The 26,198-nt window shown below is 44.2% G+C and overlaps 1 protein-coding gene across 1 annotated transcript in view; it reads right to left on the reverse strand.

The window, feature by feature from the left end:
- Positions 1–1,981: 1,981 nt before the first annotated feature.
- Positions 1,982–26,198, reverse strand: part of LOC138651450 (sodium channel regulatory subunit beta-1-like) — a 49,184-nt gene continuing 24,967 nt past the window's right edge. Inside the window, exons 3-7 of the mRNA XM_069741663.1 lie at positions 18,770–18,936; positions 7,787–8,024; positions 6,815–6,956; positions 5,622–5,720; positions 1,982–5,394 (exon numbers count right to left, since the gene is read on the reverse strand). Coding sequence (XP_069597764.1) covers positions 5,654–5,720; positions 6,815–6,956; positions 7,787–8,024; positions 18,770–18,936 — 614 coding nt within the window. The 3' untranslated portion in view covers positions 1,982–5,394; positions 5,622–5,653. The remainder of the gene's footprint in view (positions 5,395–5,621; positions 5,721–6,814; positions 6,957–7,786; positions 8,025–18,769; positions 18,937–26,198) is intronic.

A 26,198-nucleotide genomic window follows, 5' to 3' on the forward strand; every position in this document is an offset into this window, starting at 1 on the left:
TGTCAGCTGATGGGACTACTCCTCCCATTATCTGACACCTGCTGCTGCTAATAACAGCAAGAGCAGAAGCGGCTGATTGGAGTATTCATCAGCCGGCCCCCTAAATAAATAATTAGAAGGAAGAAAAAAAGCATGGGTTCCCCTGTATTTTTTATAACCCTCATCTGTCAGCATTAGCAAGGCTATGAAGAATAGAATAGAAGGGGTCCCCATGCTGTTTTTTTAATTTATTTAAAAAAATAATTGTAAAAACAATGTGGGGTCCCTCCCATTTTTGACAACCAGCCTTGCTAAAGCAGACAGCTGGGGACTGGTATTCTCAGGCTGGTAAGGGGCCTTTAATATTGCCTCCCCCCTCCCAACCTAAAAACAGCAGCCCACATCCACCCAGAAAAGGTGCATCTATTAGATGCACCAATTCTGGTACTTTGCCCAGCTCTTCCCACTTGTCCTGTAGTGGAGGCAAGTGGGATTCATATTTGTGGGGTTGATGTCACCTTTGTATTGTCTGGTGACATCAAGCCCACGCCTTATTAATGGAGAAACATCTCTAAGACAGGTGTCTTATAGATGTCTTATAGATGTTTCTCCATTACTAAGGCGTGGGCTTGATGTCACCAGACAATACAAAGGTGACATCAACCCCACAAATATGAACTCTGCTTACTAATCCTATGGTTGTATGGGAGCTAAAGACACAGCCAGAATAAAGTCTTTTAATTGAAAGAGTGACACAGATTCCTTCAGACAATAACCACATTTTCATTGGCTCCCACTCAAACATTAAAAATAAATTCGACGAGTAAAGAGCATCCCGAGCAACACATGAAGTGAGTGCCTAACGAACACACATTCCCTTCCGCTGTCCGAGTTCTCTGCTGTGATTTGCTGTAGTCAGTGGCGTAACTTGAAGCTCGTGGGCCCCAATGCAAAATTTCAAACAGGGTTCCCAACTGGAGGAGATCTTTAATTCTAATAGTCTTTGCATGTGGGTCAAAGGAAGCTTCTGGGTCCTTCTTGGCTCCAGAGCCTGTTTGCAATTGCAACCCCTGCACCTACTATAGCTACACCCCTGGCTGTAGTGCCCACCTAAAGAGAAAGTAAGGAGCAGCAAGGATCTTGTGACTAGTCCTTAAGTATTAATAATTTAGCCAGTATAATATTATTTAATTGTGAATATTCATGGATTATTTTTTTCTGTTGGATCATATGATCTCATGGGTGAGACCCTGCGAATAACTTGACTACAAGTTCTCTCAAGGAGATCACCATCTCAGAAACTTGAACTTTTAGTATGATGAAACTCCAAGGACTGGTTCTCTACAAAAGGGAAACAGTAACTTCTATCACAACTACTGATGATGATCACACAGCTCCTGTCCCACCACAAGTAACTTCTATCACAACTACTGATGATGATCACACAGCTCCTGTCCCACCACAAGTAACTTCTATCACAACTACTGATGATGATCACACAGCTCCTGTCCCACCACAAGTAACTTCTATCACAACTACTGACGATGATCACACAGCTCCTGTCCTACCACAAGTAACTTCTATCACAACTACTGATGATGATCACACAGCTCCTGTCCCACCACAAGTAACTTCTATCACAACTACTGATGATGATCACACAGATCCTGTCCCACCACCCAGTTGTAATGAAGGAGATCACAGTTCAGCCTCCTAGCCTGCGCAGTTTTGGAGTCCATTATCCGCACCTACGTCAATTAGTTACCCCAAAGCACAACTTCTTTATTCTTTGTCTTTTGTGTTATCACTTTTTTTGTTGAATGTCACTGACTCCCACAGCAAGGAACACTATCTCTTCTCCGTTTCTGAGGTTGGACATTGCAAAAACTGTAGCACCTGCATGATATTTGCACGCATTCATTTGAAACCCAATGCACAAAAATCAGTCCGACCTCTGCCCCAATATGTAAGTCAACGATGGGACACACATGATATAAAATCCTTTTAAATATTTATATTGTTAGATTTCTTTATTATTCTCAGTCAAATAAATAGAATATTTTATTTAAAAAAAAAAAAAATCAAACAAAAAAAGAAAATAATTATCAGCACGGCCCGCAAATGCCCAAGCCAAATTATAATAAAGAATGCAAAATGATACATATATATAAAAAAATAATAAAAGAGGAGAAAAAGATGGCGTTTTACAGTAGGGACTAACATGGTGACAGCGGGTGATGACGGACAGATGGGTTTAACGCCTTCATCTCCAGCGTGACGCATCGGCTGGTTCGCGAAGGGTTAAGAAGCAGGCACAGTAAGACAGTAGAAGCTTGCTTTGCAAGGCTGCAGCTTGTTGGTACAGTAAGTTCAGCATGCATCATATATAATTTGCGGCTACGCAGTAGCCCTACTAAATCATATGCTACTGAGGAAGTTTCTTCCGGCATCACAAGCTCCCCGTGAGGCTTCAGAGGCCGACTCCAGGAGAGACTGCACTTAACCAAAAACTCCCCCTTACATCATAATCACAGAATTCGGAGATGAGCCGCTCTCTGAGAAGGTCCTGCTGTCAATCAACTGCTTTAGTTGCCCTAAAGTTTGCAGAGTTGAGATGGAAGGTCCATGGAGGTCACTAGAGATGAAGACGTTGTTACCGTCAATGTGTGCAACGAAATAAACTGGATCCCCACTGGTTATATGGAATATCACTAGCACACCAGGGATAGTCAATAAACCCCTGGACCACCAGAGTCAATCAAAACCTCCGAATGTTCACTAGATCCTCAATGATACTCAGTAATCACCAGTTATGGATAGAGAAAAAATAAAGAATCACCAGTTAGAGGCAGAACTTAACATCATTGGGTCACCATGTGGTAGTGAAATTATTGTGTATGAATCTATCATTGGGCCATCACAGCTGTTAAACCCCTGGACCACCAGGGACAATTACAGCTTCCAAATTATCACTAGATCCTCAATGATACCCAGTAATCACCACTGGAGGAGAGAGAAAAAATAAAGAATCACCAGTTAGAGATTGGGTCACCATGTTGTAGTGAAATTTTTTCAAAGGAATCTATCATTGGGTCATCACGAAAACGGTGGTCATAACTATTAAACCCCTGGACCACCAGGGACAATCACAGCCTCCAAATGTTCACTAGATCCTCAATGATACCCAGTAATCACCAGTTGAGGATAGGAAAAAAAGAAATCACCAGTTAGGAACAAGACTCTGCACCCCATAATTGGGTCACCATGTTGCAGTGCGTTATTTGGGTCATCACAAGCAGGTGGTCATAGATATTAAACCCCTGGACCACCAGGGACATTTACTGAGGTCACTAGAGATGGAGAAATTCTGTCAGTAATGCTGGACACTATCAGCAGGATCACATGTGATACTAGTAGCACACCAGGGATAGCTGCTAAACCCCTGGACCACCAGGAATAACCAGAATATCATGAAATATGATCAATAGATCATCAAAGATACCCAGGAGTTCATGAGGTCACTATGTTGAGTTTTTGTCTCTATTTCAAACCCTGGGTCTTGACAATCAGGTGGTCACTATTGTTCTCCTTTCATAACTAACTATATAGTTTCTCTGCAAACTCATGGAGTCAGTAATGGAGCAGTTCCAGAGCGAGGACCTCACAGAACAGCGGATCTCAGCTTCAAAAGCTCCCGAGAGTATAATGAAGGGAAATGATACATTGTGATTAATTGCAGTCCAATCTTCATTTTTGGCCTGGAGTTGTCCTTTAATTAGGTTAAGAGATTTTTAATACGCCTTGTGCAAAAGAGAGTTTGGCTGAAAAACCTAAAAGGTTTACTAAATTGATCAGTTTGGGGGTTATCATTCATTATGATGGCACCAATGTTTGGCTTATTGCGCACTCCACTGACAATTAAGAATCGTGGTCATTTAGTTATCGTAATTACATAATTCCCATTGAAATCAATAAGAAATCATAATGCACATCTTTTTAAGAGAAGGAATTTTATTTTTCATTATTTTTTTATTAATTTTTATTCTCAACGGAAAGGGTCCCTAATGGGGTCTTTTCCACCCTCCATATTTAGTAAAGTGATATATTGCCAAGAAGAAGTCATAATGTGCACCCTTTTTAACTAAATAATTTTATTTTTCATTAATTTTTTATTTTATTAATGTTTAGTTTTATTTTCAGAGGGTCCCTAAAGGGGTCTTTTCCACCCTCCACATTTCCTAAAGTGATATATTTCAAGTGCAATACACTGCCTGACCACCTGGAGTGCTGTTGAGGAGAGTGCATCTCCACACATTGCACAATACTCTACAGTGCCATCTAGTGGTGAAAATATATAGTGCAGAAGTTGATATTTCCTAATCTATTAATAGGTGAGAAATTTGCTTGGCTTAAAATGTGTTTGCAAGCTTCAGAGGAGGAGGAGCAGCCGGATCAAATCTTCCTCTTTCAATCATACATAATAGAATCTAATGTATTCTCTTTTTTGTGTTTTATTCTGTATTACAAAATAAATAACATGCTTTGATAAAAAGTCATTAAACCCATTTTTTTCCCTCCCAGACCCAGTGCACAGCAGGAGATGGGTAACCACACTTGGATTGCATCCCATAGTTCACATTCAAAATGTCACCCCAATGGCGGACACTGGAACAGCAGAGCCGAGTGAGTTCTATCCGTTTCTTTTTCCAACGATCATCTCCAGGTAATCACTGTCCCGAGCGCCAGCGTTAAAATTAAAGCTTCGAATGTGCGGGGGTTTAACTCGTCGAATGCCAGACCACGTTACAGCATGTTGCTTGACATTACTGTGAGAGTGAACGCCCCATCTACGCGGCTGAGCATATGCAAGACTAGGCGCATTTATGGTCTTTTGCAGCAGCAGATAAAAAAATAAAGGATATGCATCAGGAGCGACATGCACGGAATATTAAACATGCCCCTTGGATTTCTCGCCATGTGTCGAATAATATACGTAAAAAATAAATAAAATAGATATTTTTGTTTTCTGGTTCATTTGATCATCTCCTGTGAATGGAGCCCCTTATCCCCCCTCTCCCCCACAAAAAAAAACATCAAGCAATTACAATGCAATTACTTTCCACAGAAGCTTTTTTTTTGGTAAATTTCCTTAACCACTTCATTGCTGGTGAGGGCAATGATGAAGCTAAGGAGCATTGCATATGTGTGCGACCCGGGGCGAAGCGAGCCGAGTCTTGTCCACTTCTTTTACGCTGTTTGGCATAGAAAAGCGATTTGGAGCAGATCTTGGCGGAGACAGGATAGGTTGGTGGCGGCGGCGGTGTTGTTGGCGGTGGCGGGCTGAATTGTGACCCGTTACAGTTTTCGGTCCTCCCAGCAGTGTTTTGTTACTCCTGGCTCCACCTGTTCTTCCAGCTGTTGAAAATATTACAGTTAAAGGAGAAGTGCACCTTAATTAACCCCCTATAGTTCTCCTTTTTTTTTTTGCATCACAAGGTTGCAGTCTGAAAACCCCCCCAAAACCGCCCACTTTTTACGAAGCCCTGCCCAAGAGGAGCCATTAGGTTCTTTCATGCACTAAGGACAAGGTGCTACCTCTGCACCCCCTATTGCTACACAGAATTAATTCGGCGGCCACTTACCTGGTTTCCCTGTGTCACTGTCCTGGGTCCCCCTACTCCTGCGGCTGCACTCCTAGGCAATTATCTTTAGTTTCAGTGGTTATTGCTAAATAATCTGAACTGTGAAAATAAGGAAAATAAGTAGAAAATGAGTCAAATTCTGTACAATACAATGCAAAAAAAAAAAGGTGGAGAACACAATTTACATATTTGGAAAAATCAAAGAAGCCAATCTCAAAGTGATTTTGTAAAATGTTTAAATCTCAGATTTTATGCTTAATAATTTCTTAATATTTCTTTACATATTTGTTTTTATCCATATTCCTTGTATAGATTCTTAATAAATTCTGACTACCTGAAACCGCCACTAGAGGGAGCTCAATAGCAGTCATATAGTTGTGCATTGAATGCTATAATAAGGCACTGTGCAGTGAGCTCCCTCTAGTGGTGGCTTTTGTAGATGCACCATAGAAAATAATTGGTGCCATGTAAAGAAGGCAGCTTTTTTCTCCTGCCTTCAGCTGCATTGCTATCAAAGTGTAATCATTGGGAGTACAGATGATGGCAGTGATGGGTCAGCTCAAATCCTGAGTCTCTCTAGCTGCTGCAGGAGATTGTTTCAATAAGCAAAACACTCAGAGAGAGGTGCTGACCCATCACTGCCATCATCTGTACTCCAAGTGATATAAATGGAGTTAAAGCCAGCAAATAGTATGGGGAAAAAATAGACTCATTTGATTGCTATATTTTACGTTGGGATATGTTTTCGTCATTTCCACGTTTTCTGATAATCCGAAATATTCAATGTTTCAAAAGGATTCAGGATTCGATTCGTAAACTTCAAATTTTAACTTTTGGGGGCAATACTCAGTATGAACACTAGATGGCGATACATATTAACAAATCTATGGTTCTCTTCTTTTTGAGGCAATACTCTGTATTGCCACTAGATGGTGATACATGTTAATAAATCTATGGTGCCCTTCTTTTTCAGGCAGTGCACAGTATTACCACTAGATGGCGATACATATTAATAAATCTATGGGACTCTTCTGGCGTATGTAATGGAGGATAACCTGACTTTCCAGCAATCTTGTACCTGGGACAATAGAAAGTGCTACCCCTAAGTCTCAGACATGGGGTCCTGTCTGATAGTTAATATATATCAGATATATGCTACATTTAGTCTCAAAGTCTCCCGATCTCGCACTCACGCGTTTTCCAGCACTTGCTCCTCCCCGGCCGCAGCAATCTTCTTATAACAGTAGATCATTTCGGCCACCAGCCATATTGTGAGCACTACGATGAGGACGTACATCATGATCTCTGAGACTATGGATGCGATATCCCTGTTTCCTGTGACGGGAGACAGAGTCTTATCGATCAATTCATCATATTCATCATCAGAGCCATCATCAGTACATGAATACGTAACCAAAATCATCATCAGTACATAAACAGATAGAACACCAGAACCATCATCAGTACATGAATAAGTAACCAAAATCATCATCAGTACATAAATAGATAAAACACCAGAACCATCATCAGTACATGAATACGTAACCAAAATCATCATCAGTACATAAATAGATAGAACACCAGAACCATCATCAGTACATGAATAAGTAACCAAAATCATCATCAGTACATAAATAGATAGAGCACCAGAACCATCATCAGTACATGAATAAGTAACCAAAATCATCATCAGTACATAGATAGAACACCAGAACCATCATCAGTACATGAATAGATAGAACACCAGAGGCATCAACAGTACATGAAGACTACATGAAACTTTCCAAAAATCCTCCTTAAAACTGCTTCAAAATCTCTTTGAAAACCTTTTCAGTTCTTATTTTTGGGAATTTCACTTTGCTTTTCATAGGAGGAGTTTTGGGAGGGTTTTTTTGTAACTGAAAAGGTTTTGGAAAACTTCTGGTAGATAAAAAAGAAAGTGCTGGTGACTTCTAAGTTGTGATTCCAGCAGAAGACCTCTGCAAACCAGGCGCTGTCCAATCAAAAGGCTTCAAAAAGAGAGGAGAAAAAAACTCTTCCAAAACTTTTCAAAAAATAAAAACTCCTCCAAAAACTCCCCCCCCAAAAAAAACCGCTTGAACAACTCATGGTGTTTGATTGTCTCCAGAAACTCCATGTTCCTCTTGTTTTGTGCCGTCACTCACCTTTGCTCACCACTGTGATGTCCATGAATTTGGTGACGTTGGTGTTGTATTCGTGGCTTTCGAAGATCAGCGTGCGGTTGACGCTGCACATGTAGGTCCCCGCGTGATCGAATGACACGTTGGAGATGACCACGGACATGTCCTGCAAGTCGTCCGTGCGTCTGCTCCCGTTCCACTTCAGGCGCCCTACGAAGCGCTCGTCGTCCACGATCGTCTGCGGGTACTGGTAGGTGAGGATCTGGGCGGGGAAGACAAAAGGGACGTCAAGTGTCTGCAGAGCTCAACCATTGGTGCAACCGTGCAAGGGCCCGGAGGTCAGGGGCCACATAACCTCCCAAGCAGGTGGAATTGTGCATGGTCAGGAACTATTGGCCTCTAAAGGGGCCATATATTGTTCAGGCACAGGGGCCTCTTCTGTCTGCGTCCACCATGCAAGGGCCCCAGAGGTCAGGAGGCCACTTCAACCTGCTGGACTCATATACAGGGCCCCTTCTGTCTGTGTCCCCCCATGAACTCAGCGTCTTCTCTAGAAACGGCATCAGGAAGGGTTTTTCTCTGGACTTAGGCCATGTTTTACAGTGCAGCGCTGCTCCATAAGGCCTTCAAGTCATGCTTTACACTGCAGTGCTGCCTCATAAGGCCTTCAAGTCATGCTTTACACTGCAGCACTGCTCCATAAGGCCTTCAAGTCATGCTTTACAGTGCAGCGGTGCTCCATAAGGCCTTCAAGTCATGCTTTACAGTGCATCGCTGCTCCATAAGGCCTTCAAGTGATGCTTTACACTGCAGCGCTGCCTCATAAGGCCTTCAAGTGATGCTTTACAGTGCAGCACTGCTCCATAAGGCCTTCAAGTCATGCTTTACTCTGTAGCGCTGCCTCATAAGGCCTTCAAGTAATGCTTTACACTGCAGCGCTGCTCCATAAGGCCTTTAAGTCATGCTTAACACTGCAGCGCTGCCTCATAAGGCCTTCAAGTAATGCTTTACACTGCAGCACTGCTCCATAAGGCCTTTAAGTCATGCTTTACACTGTAGCGCTGCCTCATAAGGCCTTCAAGTAATGCTTTACACTGCAGCGCTGCTCCATAAGGCCTTTAAGTCATGCTTTACACTGCAGCGCTGCCTCATAAGGCCTTCAAGTAATGCTTTACACTGCAGCGCTGCTCCATAAGGCCTTTAAGTCATGCTTAACACTGCAGCGCTGCCTCATAAGGCCTTCAAGTGATGCTTTACAGTGCAGCACTGCTCCATAAGGCCTTCAAGTCATGCTTAACACTGCAGCGCTGCCTCATAAGGCCTTCAAGTGATGCTTTACAGTGCAGCACTGCTCCATAAGGCCTTCAAGTCATGCTTTACAGTGCAGCGCTGCTCCATAAGGCCTTCAATTCATGCATTACAGTGCAGAGCTGCTCCATAAGGCCTTCAAGTCATGCTTTACAGTACAGCACTGCTCCATAAGGCCTTCAAGTCATGCATTACACTGCAGAGCCATCTCCATAAGGCCTTCAAGTCATGCTTTACAGTGCAGCGCTGCTCCATAAGGCAATACAGTAACCCCAATGGAACTGCACTGTATCAGTCTGAGCTGGTCTGTCACAGATATCCTACTTGCCCACTATAAAGGCAGTCACCCAGATTACCCAGGAACAGAAAGGCCTGCAGCCCCAGAAGGAGCAGGAGGAGGAGGAAAAAGAAGAGGAGGAGGAGGAGGAAGAAGAAGAGGAGGAGGAAGGGGAGGATTTCTATCACAGGATCCTTTAAATACAAAAATCATTAAAACAAGTGAAGATTTACAGTAAACAAAGAAGGAAAGTTAAAAATAAACAAAACCAATGAATATTTATATCGCTGACATCTCCACAATTTGACAAGTGCAAAAGACACAACTTTGAAGAGAGGAGACAACGATGATCTACCAGACTGCACCCAGGTTATACCAGCACTACATACCAGTAAATGAACAACTTATGGTAGCTGATGCCCAGGTTATACCAGCTGTACATGTATAATGATATACAGGAGATGCCCAGGTTATACCAGCTGTACATATATAATTATATACAGGAGATGCCCAGGTTATACCAGCTGTACATATATAATTATATACAGGAGATGCCCAGGTTATACCGGCTGTACATGTATAATTATATACAGGAGATGCCCAGGTTATAGCAGCTGTACATATATAATTATATACAGGAGATGCCCAGGTTATACCAGCTGTACATATATAATTATATACAGGAGATGCCCAGGTTATAGCAGCTGTACATGTATAATTATATACAGGAGATGCCCAGGTTATACCAGCTGTACATATATAATTATTGTTATGAATAGGTAATTCAGAACCACAATGGACCTTGAAGTTCAGAGCACATAAAGTGACCTGACAATAACCAAAAAACATAGGACGAGCTCTGAGACGTGGGAACTCTGCTGACCGCAATCCCTAATCCTATCACACCACACTAGAGGCAGCCGTGGATTGCGCCTAACACTCCCTATGCAACTCGGCACAGCCTGAGAAACTAGCTAGGCCTGAAGACAGAAAAATAAGCCTACCTTGCCTCAGAGAAATACCCCAAAGGAAAAGGCAGCCCCCCACATATAATGACTGTGAGTAAGATGAAAAGACAAACGTAGAGATGAAATAGATTTAGCAAAGTGAGGCCCGACTTACTGAATAGACCGAGGATAGGAAAGATAGCTTTGCGGTCAACACAAAAACCTACAAACAACCACGCAGAGGGGCAAAAAGACCCTCCGCACCGACTAACGGTACGGAGGTGCTCCCTCTGCGTCTCAGAGCTTCCAGCAAGCAAGAAAAACCAATTAAGCAAGCTGGACAGAAAATATAGCAACAAAAGTAACACAAGCAGAACTTAGCTTATGCTGAGCAGACAGGCCACAGGAACGATCCAGGAGGAAGCAAGACCAATACTAGAACATTGACTGGAGGCCAGGATCAAAGCACTAGGTGGAGTTAAATAGAGCAGCACCTAACGACTTAACCTCATCACCTGAGGAAGGAAACTCAGAAGCCGCAGTACCACTCGTGACCACAGGAGGGAGCTTGATCACAGAATTCACAACAAATTATATACAGGAGATGCTCAGGTTATACCAGCTGTACATATATAATTATATACAGGAGATGCCCAGGTTATACCAGCTGTACATATATAATTATATACAGGAGATGCCCAGGTTATACCAGCTGTACATATATAATTATATACAGGAGATGCCCAGGTTATACCAGCTCTTCATATATAATTATATACAGGAGATGCCCAGGTTATACCAGCTCTTCATATATAATTATATACAGGAGATGACCAGGTTATACCAGCTGTACATATATCATTATATACAGGAGATGCCCAGGTTATACCGGCTGTACATAGGAGGGAAATAGGAGAGCAGGGCAGGCCAGACAGGTGCTGGTAGTGGGCGACTCAATTATTAGGGGAACAGATAGGGCAATCTGTCACAAAGACAGGGATCGTCGAACGGTGTGCTGCCTACCTGGCGCTCGAGTCCGACACATCGCTGATCGGGTGGACAGATTATTGGGAGGGGCTGGTGAGGACCCAGCGGTCATGGTGCACATTGGCACTAATGACAAAGTTAGAGGTAGGTGGAAGGTCCTTAAAGATGATTTCAGGGAATTAGGCTGCAAGCTGAAAGCAAGGACCTCCAACGTGGTATTTTCCGAAATACTGCCGGTACCACGTGCCACGCCAGAGAGGCAACGGGAGATTAGGGAGGTTAATAAGTGGCTCAAGAATTGGTGTAGGAAAGAGGGGTTTGGGTTCCTGCAGAACTGGGCCGACTTCTCAGTTGGCTACAGGCTCTACGCTAGGGACGGGCTGCACCTCAATGGGGAGGGTGCAGCTGTGCTGGGGAAGAGAATGGCTAGAAGGTTGGAGGAGTGTTTAAACTAGGAATTGGGGGGGAGGGTATTCATTTTATAGGAGGGGAAGATAGTGCAGACAGAGTCCTGGGCACAAATAAGGAAGTTGGGGGTGGCGGTGGCATGGGGGGTGGGGTCAGAACAGATAATAATTTAAGAAATAGAAGTACAGAGAGGAACATAAAGTGCATGTATACTAATGCCAGAAGCCTCGCCAACAAAATGGACGAATTAGAACTAATGTTGTTGGAGCATAATTATGACATGGTGGGGATATCTGAAACGTGGCTGGATGAGAGCCATGACTGGGCTGTTAACTTGCAGGGCTATAGCCTGTTCAGAAATGACCGTACAGATAAGCGAGGGGGTGGGGTGTGTCTATATGTAAAATCATCCTTAAAACCCATCCTGCGCGATAATATAGGTGAATTTAATGAAAATGTAGAATCCCTGAGGGTGGAGATAAGGGGAGGGGGAAAAAATAATAAATTACTGATAGGGGTTTGTTATAAATCTCCAAAAATAATGGAAGCAATGGAGAATATCCTCGTAAAGCAAATAGATGAAGCTGCGACTCAAGGAGAAGTCATTATTATGGGGGACTTCAACTACCCTGAAATAGATTGGGGAACAGAAACCTGCAGTTCCAGCAAAGGTAATCGGTTTTTGACAATTATGAGAGACAATTACCTTTCACAACTGGTTCAGGACCCAACAAGAAGGGGGGCACTGCTAGACCTAATATTAACCAACAGGCCAGACCGCATAGCAAATATAAGGGTTGGGGGTTACTTGGGAAATAGCGATCACAAAATAATAAGTTTTCATGTATCCTTTAAAAAGATGTGTAGTAGAGGGGTTACAAGGACACTAAACTTCAGGAGGGCAAATTTCCAACGGATGAGAGAGGATCTTGGTGCAATTAACTGGGACAATATCCTGAGACACAAAAATACACAGAGAAAATGGGAGACGTTTATTAGCATCCTGGATAGGACCTGTGCACAGTATATACCATATGGGAATAAACATACTAGAAATAGGAGGAAACCAATATGGCTAAATAGAGCTGTAAGGGGCGCAATAAGGGACAAAAAGAAAGCATTTAGAGAATTAAAGGAAGTAGGAGGCATTAAATAAATACAGAAAATTAAATAAATTCTGTAAAAAGCAAATCAAGGCAGCAAAGATTGAGACAGAGAGACTCATTGCCAGAGTGAGTAAAAATAATCCTAAAATATTCTTTAACTACATAAATAGTAAGAAACTAAAAAATGATAGTGTTGGCCCCCTTAAAAATAGTCTGGGTGAGATGGTGGATGAGGATGAGGAAAAAGCCAATATGCTAAAAGAGTTTTTTTCATCAGTACTTACACAAGAAAATCCCATGGCAGACAAAATGACTAGTGATAAAAATTCCCAATTAAATGTCACCTGCTTAACCCAGCAGGAAGTGCGGCGGCGTCTAAAAATCACTAAAATTGACAAATCTCCGGGCCCGGATGGGATACACCCTCGAGTACTGCAGGAATTAAGTACAGTCATTGATAGACCATTATTTTTAATCTTTAAAGACTCCATAATAACAGGGTCTGTACCACAGGACTGGCGTATAGCAAATGTGGTGCCAATATTCAAAAAGGGAACAAAAACTGAACTCGGAAACTATAGGCCAGTAAGCTTAACCTCTACTGTGGGTAAAATCCTGGAGGGCATTCTAAGGGACGCTATACTGGAGTATCTGAAGAGGAATAACCTCATGACCCAGTATCAGCACAGGTTTACTAGGGACCGTTCATGTCAGACTAATTTGATCAGTTTCTATGAAGAGGTAAGTTCCGGATTGGACCAAGGGAACCCAGTGGATGTAGTGTATATGGACTTTTCAAAAGCTTTTGATACGGTGCCACACAAAAGGTTGATACATAAAATGAGAATAATGGGGATAGGGGAAAATATGTGTAAGTGGGTTGAGAGCTGGCTCAGGGATAGGAAACAAAGGGTGGTTATTAATGGAGCACGGTCGGACTGGGTAGCGGTTAGCAGTGGGGAACCACAGGGGTCAGTATTGGGCCCTCTACTTTTTAACATATTTATTAATGACCTTGTAGGGGGCATTCAGAGTAGAATTTCAATATTTGCAGATGACACTAAACTCTGCAGGGTAATCAATACAGAGGAGGACAATTTTATATTACAGGATGATTTATGTAAACTAGAAGCTTGGGCTGATAAATGGCAAATGAGCTTTAATGGGGATAAATGTAAGGTCATGCACTTGGGTAGAAGTAATAAGATGTATAATTATGTGCTTAATTCTAAAACTCTGGGCAAAACCGTCAATGAAAAAGACCTGGGTGTATGGGTGGATGACAAACTTAAATTCAGTGGCCAGTGTCAGGCAGCTGCTACAAAGGCAAATAAAATAATGGGATGCATTAAAAGAGGCATAGATGCTCATGAGGAGAATATAATTTTACCTCTATACAAGTCACTAGTTCGACCACACTTAGAATACTGTGCACAGTTCTGGTCTCCGGTGTATAAGAAAGACATAGCTGAACTGGAGCGGGTGCAGAGAAGAGCGACCAAGGTTATTAGAGGACTGGGGGGTCTGCAATACCAAGATAGGTTATTACACTTGGGGCTATTTAGTTTGGAAAAACGAAGACTAAGGGGTGATCTCATTTTAATGTATAAATATATGAGGGGACAGTACAAAGACCTTTCTGATGATCTTTTTAATCATAGACCTGAAACAGGGACAAGGGGGCATCCTCTGCGTTTGGAGGAAAAAAGGTTTAAGCATAATAACAGACGCGGATTCTTTACTGTAAGAGCAGTGAGACTATGGAACTCTCTGCCGTGTGATGTTGTAATGAGTGATTCATTACTTAAATTTAAGAGGGGACTGGATACCTTTCTGGAAAAGTATAATGTTACAGGGTATATACACTAGATTCCTTGATAGGGCGTTGATCCAGGGAACTAGTCTGATTGCCGTATGTGGAGTCGGGAAGGAATTTTTTTCCCCAATGTGGAGCTTACTCTTTGCACATGGGTTTTTTTTGCCTTCCTCTGGATCAACATGTTAGGGCATGTTAGGTTAGGTTATGGGTTGAACTAGATGGACATATAGTCTTCCTTCAACCTTAATAACTATGTAACTATGTAACTATGTAACTATATATAATTATGTACAGGAGATCCTCATGTTATACCAGCTGTATATATATAATTATATACAGTAGATGCCCAGGTTATACCAGCTTTACATATATAATTATATAAAGGAGATGCCCAGGTTATACCAGCTGTACATATATAATTATATATAGGAGATGCCCAGGTTACACCGGCTGTACATATATAATTATATACACGAGATGCCCAGGTTATACCGGCTGTACATATATATTTACATACAGGAGATGCCAAGGTTACACCAGCTGTACATATATCAATATGCACAGGAGATGCCCAGGTTATACCAGCTGTACATATATAATTATATACAGGAGATGCCCAGGTTATACCGGCTGTACATATATCAATATGTACAGGAGATGCCCAGGTTAAACCAGCTGTACAAACAGTATATAATTATATACAGGGGATACTCAGGTTATACCAGCTGTGCATATATAATTATATACAGGAGATGCCCAGGTTACACCAGCTGTACATATATCATTATGTACAGGAGATGCCCAGGTTATACCGGCTGTACATATATAATTATATACAGGAGATGCCCAGGTTATACTGGCTGTACATACATAATTATACACAGCAGATGCCCAGGTTATACCATCTGTACATACATAATTATACTCAGGAGATACCCAGGTTATACCGGCTGTACATATATCATTATGTACAGGAGATGCCCAGGTTATACCGGCTGTACATATATAATTATATACAGGAGATGCCCAGGTTATACCGGCTGTACATATATAATTATATACAGGATATGCCCAGGTTATACCGGCTGTACATATATAATTATATATAGGAGATGCCCAGGTTATACCGGCTGTACATATATAATTATATACAGGAGATGCCCAGGTTATACCGGCTGTACATATATAATTATATACAGGAGATGCCCAAGTTATATCAGCTGTACAAATATAATTATACACAGGAGATGCCCGGGTTATACCAGTTGTAGATATATCATTATATACAGGAGATGCCCAGGTTATACCAGCTGTATATATATAATTATATACAGGAGTTGCCCAGGTTATACCAGCTGTACATATATAATTATATACAGGAGATGCCCAAGTTATATCAGCTGTACAAATATAATTATACACAGGAGATGCCCGGGTTATACCAGTTGTAGATATATCATTATATACAGGAGATGCCCAGGTTATACCAGCTGTATATATATAATTATATACAGGAGTTGCCCAGGTTATACCAGCTGTACATATATAATTATATACAGGAGATGCCCAGGTTATACCATCTGTACATACATAATTATACACAGGAGATACCCAGGTTATACCGGCTGTACATATATCATTATGTACAGGAGATGCCCAGGTTATACCGGCTGTACATATATAATTATATACAGGAGATGCCCAGGATATACCGGCTGTACATATGTAATTATATACAGGAGATGCCCAGGTTATACCAGCTGTACATATATAATTATATACAGGAGTTGCCCAGGTTATACCAGCTGTACATATATAATTATACACAGGAGATGCCCAGGTGATACCAGCTGTACATATATAATTATATACAGGAGATGCCCAGGTTATACCAGCTGTACATATATAATTATATACACACGATGCCCAGGATATACCAGCTGTACATACAGTATATCATTATATACAGGAGATGCCCAGGTTGTACCAGCTGTACATATATCATTATATACAGGAGATGCCCAGGTTATACCAGCTGTACATACAGTATATAATTACAGTGGGGCAAAAAAGTATTTAGTCAGTCAGCAATAGTGCAAGTTCCACCACTTAAAAAGATGAGAGGCGTCTGTAATTTACATCATAGGTAGACCTCAACTATGGGAGACAAACTGAGAAAAAAAAATCCAGAAAATCACATTGTCTGTTTTTTTAACATTTTATTTGCATATTATGGTGGAAAATAAGTATTTGGTCAGAAACAAAATTTCATCTCAATACTTTGTAATATATCCTTTGTTGGCAATGACAGAGGTCAAACGTTTTCTGTAAGTCTTCACAAGGTTGCCACACACTGTTGTTGGTATGTTGGCCCATTCCTCCATGCAGATCTCCTCTAGAGCAGTGATGTTTTTGGCTTTTCGCTTGGCAACACGGACTTTCAACTCCCTCCAAAGGTTTTCTATAGGGTTGAGATCTGGAGACTGGCTAGGCCACTCCAGAACCTTGAAATGCTTCTTACGAAGCCACTCCTTTGTTGCCCTGGCGGTGTGCTTTGGATCATTGTCATGTTGAAAGACCCAGCCACGTTTCATCTTCAATGCCCTTGCTGATGGAAGGAGGTTTGCACTCAAAATCTCACGATACATGGCCCCATTCATTCTTTCATGTACCCGGATCAGTCGTCCTGGCCCCTTTGCAGAGAAACAGCCCCAAAGCATGATGTTTCCACCACCATGCTTTACAGTAGGTATGGTGTTTGATGGATGCAACTCAGTATTCTTTTTCCTACAAACACGACAAGTTGTGTTTCTACCAAACAGTTCCAGTTTGGTTTCATCAGACCATAGGACATTCTCCCAAAACTCCTCTGGATCATCCAAATGCTCTCTAGCAAACTTCAGACGGGCCCGGACATGTACTGGCTTAAACAGTGGGACACGTCTGGCACTGCAGGATCTGAGTCCATGGTGGCGTAGTGTGTTACTTATGGTAGGCCTTGTTACATTGGTCCCAGCTCTCTGCAGTTCATTCACTAGGTCCCCCCGCGTGGTTCTGGGATTTTTGCTCACCGTTCTTGTGATCATTCTGACCCCACGGGGTGGGATTTTGCGTGGAGCCCCAGATCGAGGGAGATTATCAGTGGTCTTGTATGTCTTCCATTTTCTAATTATTGCTCCCACTGTTGATTTCTTCACTCCAAGCTGGTTGGCTATTGCAGATTCAGTCTTCCCAGCCTGGTGCAGGGCTACAGTTTTGTTTCTGGTGTCCTTTGACAGCTCTTTGGTCTTCACCATAGTGGAGTTTGGAGTCAGACTGTTTGAGGGTGTGCACAGGTGTCTTTTTATACTGATAACAAGTTTAAACAGGTGCCATTACTACAGGTAATGAGTGGAGGAAAGAGGAGACTCTTAAAGAAGAAGTTACAGGTCTGTGAGAGCCAGAAATCTTGATTGTTTGTTTCTGACCAAATACTTATTTTCCACCATAATATGCAAATAAAATGATAAAAAAACAGACAATGTGATTTTCTGGATTTTTTTTTCTCAATTTGTCTCCCATCGTTGAGGTCTACCTATGATGTAAATTACAGACGCCTCTCATCTTTTTAAGTGGTGGAACTTGCACTATTGCTGACTGAATAAATACTTTTTTGCCCCACTGTATATACAGGAGATACCCAGGTTATACCAGCTGTACATATATTATTATATACAGGAGATGCCCAGGTTGTACCAGCTGTACATATATCATTATATACAGGAGATGCCCAGGTTATACCAGCTGTACATACAGTATATAATTACATACAGGAGATACCCAGGTTATACCAGCTGTACATATATCATTATATACAGGAGATACCCAGGTTATACCAGCTGTACATATATCATTATATACAGGAGATGCCCAGGTTATACCAGCTGTACATACAGTATATCATTATGTACAGGAGATGCCCAGGTTGTACCAGCTGTAGATATATCATTATATATAGGAGATGCCCAGGTTGTACCAGCTGTACATATATAATTATACACAGGAGATGCCCAGGTTATACCAGCATGGTCTGTCGTACAGGTAATATATCCCTCTCCATGCTCCGTCCGCCATTGTCCCTTCAGCTGTATATCCCTCTCTTCACTGATTACTCACCAGGTCAAATTTCTCCATTCCTTCTCCTTTAAAATACCACTCTGTGAAGGTTTTGGCCACCGTCTCTCCTCGCTTCTTGCAGGAAATACATCGGATCTTAAATTCTTTCCCAGCGACGGCTTCCGTCTCTGGATCGACCTCTACGCAGCCAGACCAGCAGGTGTACGCTAGGTGGAAAGAAGACAACGTTATGTTACCGTCTGCATAGAAAAACTGTAAAATCCATACAGACATCTCCGGAGAGGGGACAGATCACCCTCACATTAATCATATGGGATTAATTATAACTGGGGAAGTGAGAAAAAGCTGACACTTCAACCTCCATTGAAATAGAAGATCCTGTCATGAGCAGGTAATTACAACAGGGGATCTGCTTACAGCCAGCCACCAAGTCTAGGATTTGTATAATCGTAGGCAGAGAAATACAATTCCCGAAGCAAGAATGAATTATCTCAGACTTTCCAGAGCCAGTAATGAATATTGGGGTTTGCATTGATCCGATATTTATGGGAGATATCATCATTTCCGGAGCCAGTAATGAATATTGGGGTTTGCATTGTTCCGATATTTATGGGAGATATATTTTCGGCGTTGTGACGAACATAACGCATTCACTCACATCACACATCATTTCCGGAGCCAGTAATGAATATTGGGGTTTGCATTGTTCCGATATTTATGGGAGATATATTTTCGGCATTGTGACGAACATAACGCATTCACTCACATCACACATCACACATCATTTCCGGAGCCAGTAATGAATATTGGGGTTTGCATTGATCCGATATTTATGGGAGATATCATCATTTCCGGAGCCAGTAATGAATATTGGGGTTTGCATTGATCTGATATTTATGGGAGATATATTTTCGGCGTTGTGACGAACATAACGCATTCACTCACATCACAAATCATTTCCGGAGCCAGTAATGAATATTGGGGTTTGCATTGATCCGATATTTATGGGAGATATCATCATTTCTGGAGCCAGTAATGAATATTGGGGTTTGCATTGATCCGATATTTATGGGAGATATATTTTCGGCATTGTGACGAACATAACCCATTCACTCACATCACAGTAAGGCCAGCCTACCACTTCTAACATAATATCAAAAACATGGATGATGCTATCCATGCCATGTTTCATCTGTATAGAAAGATAAAATTGTGATAGGAAACATGACAATGAAATCTCTCGCCTGAGACCTCGGGAGCGTGATCATGTCCTGAAAGTCTACATCTGTTTTGAGACTACAACTCCCAGCAGGTGTGTCCATGTTATCCCATTCACAGATTGCCCAGTGACCTACATCAGAGCTCAAACCCTGAGGCTGAAGGTCCTAAGGGTTTGCAACAATTGTATCCACTCTAAATAATCCTCTGAGAGATCGCCGGCCTCACTGATCAGGGCCGCCATCAGGGCATGACAGCCATGACTGGCGTATGGGGCCCGGTGGGCAGAGGGGGCCCGCATCGGGCCCCGTCTCATCTGCTCACCGGGTCCCCCCTGCAGGCGCTGCGGCTCACTATTGACGTGCGGGCCCGTGCCCGCACGTCAATAGTTAACAGTCGCCGCCAGCCAGTCGGAGGCTGGCAGCTGACTTGAACGGCGGCAGTGCGCAGTCGCACCTCGCTGGCATCTGACGTCATCGTCAGCCGCCGGCGAGTGCGTCCTTCACCTGCGTGGAGGAGCTTCGCCCGCCGCGGGAGCATGGCAAGGTAAGAAGTTTTTTTTTTTTTTTGGTAGCGGCGATCCAGGGGAGGGGGCCCGGGGCAGAGGAGATGCTGGACACAGACAGGGGCAGAGGAGATGCTGGACACAGACAGGGGCAGAGGAGATGCTGGACACAGACAGGGGCAGAGGAGATGCTGGACACAGACAGGGGCAGAGGAGATGCTGGACACAGACAGGGGCAGAGGAGATGCTGGACACAGACAGGGGCAGAGGAGATGCTGGACACAGACAGGGGCAGAGGAGATGCTGGACACAGACAGGGGCAGAGGAGATGCTGGACACAGACAGGGGCAGAGGAGATGCTGGACACACAGGGGCAGAGGAGATGCTGGACACAGACAGGGGCAGAGGAGATGCTGGACACAGACAGGGGCAGAGGAGATGCTGGACACAGACAGGGGCAGAGGAGATGCTGGACACAGACAGGGGCAGAGGAGATGCTGGACACAGACAGGGGCAGAGGAGATGCTGGACACAGACAGGGGCAGAGGAGATGCTGGACACAGACAGGGGCAGAGGAGATGCTGGACACAGACAGGGGCAGAGGAGATGCTGGACACAGACAGGGGCAGAGGAGATGCTGGACACAGACAGGGGCAGAGGAGATGCTGGACACACAGGGGCAGAGGAGATGCTGGACACAGACAGGGGCAGAGGAGATGCTGGACACAGACAGGGGCAGAGGAGATGCTGGACACACAGGGGCAGAGGAGATGCTGAACACAGACAGGGGCAGAGGAGATGCTGGACACAGACAGGGGCAGAGGAGATGCTGGACACAGACAGGGGCAGAGGAGATGCTGGACACAGACAGGGGCAGAGGAGATGCTGGACACAGGGGCAGAGGAGATGCTGGACACAGGGGCAGAGGAGATGCTGGACACAGGGGCAGAGGAGATGCTGGACACAGGGGCAGAGGAGATGCTGGACACAGGGGCAGAGGAGATGCTGGACACAGGGGCAGAGGAGATGCTGGACACAGGGGCAGAGGAGATGCTGGACACAGGGGCAGAGGAGATGCTGGACACAGGGGCAGAGGAGATGCTGGACACAGACAGGGGCAGAGGAGATGCTGGACACAGGGGCAGAGGAGATGCTGGACACAGGGGCAGAGGAGATGCTGGACACAGGGGCAGAGGAGATGCTGGACACAGGGGCAGAGGAGATGCTGGACACACAGGGGCAGAGGAGATGCTGGACACAGGGGCAGAGGAGATGCTGGACACAGGGGCAGAGGAGATGCTGGACACGGGCAGAGGAGATGCTGGACACAGGGGCAGAGGAGATGCTGGACACAGGGGCAGAGGAGATGCTGGACACAGGGGCAGAATGGAGATACGGGGTATGATGAAAGACATGGGGGCATGACTGGAGACAGATGGGGAAGAATTGGAGACACTGGGGGCAGAATTGGAGACAGATCTTGCAGGATCATGGGGCAGGATTGATATGATGGAGACAAATGGGTCAGGATGGGGAGATCATATGGGGCAGAATGGATACTCATGAGGGCAGGATGGGAGAACATATGGCTGACGCCAGGAATGAGACACACGGTGGCCAGGATGGGGAATATTATTACCATAGGGACTAATTTAGGGATATTATTACTGCAGTGATGTATTTATTTTATTTTTTGAGGATACTGTTTTAAATGAGGGGGCGATCCTGTTACTGTGTAGAGTGATACTATGTCGCCTCTTTTTCTTCATGTCGTGTAATGTAGAAGTTGGGAAAATCAATTAATGTATTCTACAAGCAGAGCTCGAGATAAATGTGTTATTTCCTGCAGAAACGAGTCCTGGCTGGATGAAATGATGGCGGTCTGTGCTGGATGAAAGATGAAGGACTTCACCTAGAGACGTCACTGGTAAGTCAGTGTGTTACCTATACACTGACACTATACACTGTATACAGAGCTCCTGTGTATAATTTCACTAGTGATCACTGTATTATCTGTACACAAACACTGCATACTAAGTACAGATCTCCTGTGTATAATGGCACTTATGGTGATAGTATGGTGCTTTTTTTTTATTACTGATCAGAATTGTAGTATTCAGTCACTATGTGGTGGTAATATGTGGTCTGGACATGGTGTAGCAGTATTTGTTCTTTGTATGTGATATTATTGGTCATTTAAAAAATTGAAAAATAAATAAAAATATACCTAAATTGTATTGCATATTTTAACAAATATTTAATAGGTTACAGTAGAGTAGGGCCCGGCCAAAAGTGTCTACTGTGTTATGGTGGCGGCATAAAAAATCTTTTGGCCAAAACAAAAGCTGCCGGCTATGTATGTGATCTGGTGATGGGAACTGTTAATGTGTGATAGGTGAGAAGTGGAGTTTTTCCAAGAGAGAGCGGTGGGACTGTGGACAGCTCGAGGGGTGGAGCCTGGAGGCGGGGCTGGGGTGGAGCCTGGGCGGAGTCTCAAGGGGGCCCCGAAAATTTTGCCAGTATGGGGCCCCGAAATTTCTAGTGGCAGCCCTGTCACTGATACATTGTAACAAGCTATGAGAACAGGAGAGACATTGATGTATCTGCCTCATAGAGGACTGTCTACGCTGGATGCAAATGTAACAAATCCTCAGCTGTAGGAAGTATTCTAGAATCCCTGCCTGGGTATGATGATTCCTCCCAGAAGATGCTGGATTTTATCTCTTCATGGTTAAATGCTGTCCAATAACCCGAACCGTGAGAACAAGAAGGACGTGATGACTTTAAGACCGGGGTCCCTGGACTTTATACAGCTGAGGTGTCGTTCTTATGTTTTCGGGAGAGTAGATGAGGATTTCTGCAGAGGTATCAGTCTCTGCTTTGTGCTGGGGCCTCGGCCGGGCCCCCGGGGCTCTGAGTGCACTTTACACAATCATCTACTAATGTAAGTGAGGAGCTGCCTCTGCTGGTAATGGATCATCTTAACTCTTAACCCTTTGTTCTCTGCAGTCAGCAATAACTGGGAGGATACTGGTAAGAGACGACAGGTGCCTGGTTTATAAATAAGGGTCAAGTCCTATTTATGATGTCCTCAAAAAGGGCAAATTCTCTTTATAAACCCCCCACTTCTGATTCATTTTTATGGCCAGCGCTGAGACATTGTATCACCGTATGATCCTTGGTATCGAGGTCCCATCGAGGACCCTCCTTGACTTGATACTTTTCTGTTAAGTCATTTCCAGGAGGATTGTAACAAAGAAGACCATACAATCCATAAGGGTGAAGGTTTACAATTGTTGGGGGCTCAACTTGGCTGAACATCTCGTGCATAGAGACCCTAACTCAAGAAAGATGATAACTTCTTGGAGGAGTCAAGGGTTAGGAACAGGAGGCCATCTTAACGCCACAGGTCAACTTTCATTCCAGCAGTTAAAGGGTTAACCGAGTGGAGAATGAAAGAACTTAAATACACGTTTCTTGTGTACGACCCGGCTTGTCGCCACGCCCGGCACTTGCATTGCAGCCTCATCTTCGGCTCTTCCGTTGCGTTTTCGCCTTCATGACTTATTCACGATTGTTTACAAGTTTCCAGAATGGAATCATAATGTAAAGTGGAAAGAGATAATCGACTGGTTGCATCTCATCCATTGGTCGGAACTTAGATATTGCATGTGTCGCCTTAATAACCATCCAAAAAGATCGTCCCCCAACTTGACATTGAATCTGCGGTGGATCTTCACTTCTCAAAAGCGGCGCGGACGTTTTTCTATTTGGATCATTTATGAACATTTAGCGTAGAGATAAGATTGGTGGAGGTCGCGGGGCTCAGAATCTGGTGAGGCCTCCGATCCCAGGACCAGGAACCTAATCCATTATGGGAGCGACAGAAAGAAGACAAGCTCTGAAGTCTATGAGAACTATGGAAACAGGAGCGCAGCAAATACCCATGAGGCCACTACAGCAACACCTGGTTTAGTGCCCAACTCCAACATGACACCACGAGCGGCACAGGAATAATGTGCACAGTCATGCCACATTACATGGAAAATGCACACAGTCATGTCATAGTACAGGGATAATACACACAGTCATGTCACAGTACAGGACTAATGAACATAGTGATGTCACAGTAGAGAGATAATACACACAGTGATGTCACAGTTCCCTGTGGTGGTAGGAGAAGCTCGGGGTACCATTGATTCATGTCTCGGGCCCACATATTGTTCCGAGCCGCCTTCCTCGGTACGCAGGGCCACTGCCACCACAAAGTAGCCTCAGGAGGAGTTCTCCTTATAGAAAGAGACCCAATCCCCTTCTCGCAGGGGTCTCCCGAAATTTACGGAGGCGGAATTAAAATACACTTTGTCGTGAGTGCCAACCTCCCGTATAAATCCAAAACCCTGATCAAGATTGGTGAACACAAGTTGAACGTAGGTACGGCGCCTTGAGATGGTGCCCTCACCTTGCTGACGCAGCTGTGCCCAGATCTCTTTTTCCCGCTGCTTCTTTACTGCGATTACGCCCGCAATCCAGGCAGGCTGCCCTGACGTAGGAAAAGGCCCCTCCTCGCCCTGATAGACGTGTGAGGTACCCAGTGCTGGGTCTGTGCCAGACGTAGGCCTAGTTTCCCGTTGACGATCTCTGAAAAGATCGAGAGACTCGGTCATGGGGGCAAGAGACCAGAGGATAGTCCGGTCAGATGGGGTAGAGGACCGCGGCGGAGAAAAACTTTTCGGGGTCACAGGCCATAATTGACTCACCGCAGTGGATCTCGGTGGGCATTCCACGCTCGTCCCGTGTATGACGAATCTCTCTGCGGCAACTGTTAGACTCTCCAGCTCCTGGTGATGCAGCTCCGGCCAAATGACCTCTTCCGGTTCAAGCTCCTCTGAGGCCGTTGCTGACTCTGGTCCCCGCCGATGCTGCAACACTGGCTTCAGAGAAAGAAGTTCCGAATCCCAAAGCTGTTCCAGTCGTCGCGAACGTCTCAGCCCCGCGTCCCGTAGTTCCAGTAGAAGGAGTTCCTGCTCTGCTGGACATCGCAGCTCCGGTTTTCTCAAGCGGTGTTCTGGCCCTGGCATCTGCCGGGGACCTTCTTCCACAGGTACGGTGTGCACTTCGGCTGCTTCTTCTATCTGTCGCCCGGGACGGGCCCGCTCCTCCCCCTGCCGCCACTTCCTTTCAATGTGGCCTACTCCCCTGAAATGGAGGGTGCAAAATTGATGCGTCGCTGCCGGCGCCGTGTCCCATAATGGCACCGTGCAGCTGCACCCAGAGTTTTCTTCCGGGCCCCACCAATTTCAGGGTGGGCTTGCTTCTTGCCGCTCTGTCCATTTTCTTTCAAACTTTTTCAGGAAGCGCAGTGCTAGTTATCTCCAGCATACCAACCAGGGGCAGGACGGGGGGCGCCTGGCAGGTTTTCACGCCATCTCCGCACTGTCCATCCCACGAAGGGTGAAGTCACAGTTGTTGTCTGATCTTTTAGCGCCATTCTCCTCCACCTTCGTGGCCGCCATCTTGGTCATAATAAAGGTGTCAGGCAAATTTGTTATTCCAGTCACATTTAAAGTGCCAGTCTCTCCCCTCCACGCAATTTCTTCACTTTCCAAGGTGTCAGCAGATACAGCGGAGATACTTGTCACTTGTTTCAAATTTTCAGTCTCATCTTCTCTTGTCACATCGATGTCATCTCTCTCAACATTCCAACGCTGCCTAGTTTCGGCATCCTGACAGATACGTCAAGTT

This window comes from Ranitomeya imitator, chromosome 10 (assembly GCF_032444005.1).
Source record: "Ranitomeya imitator isolate aRanImi1 chromosome 10, aRanImi1.pri, whole genome shotgun sequence".
In the NCBI taxonomy this organism is placed as follows: Eukaryota; Metazoa; Chordata; class Amphibia; order Anura; family Dendrobatidae; genus Ranitomeya; species Ranitomeya imitator.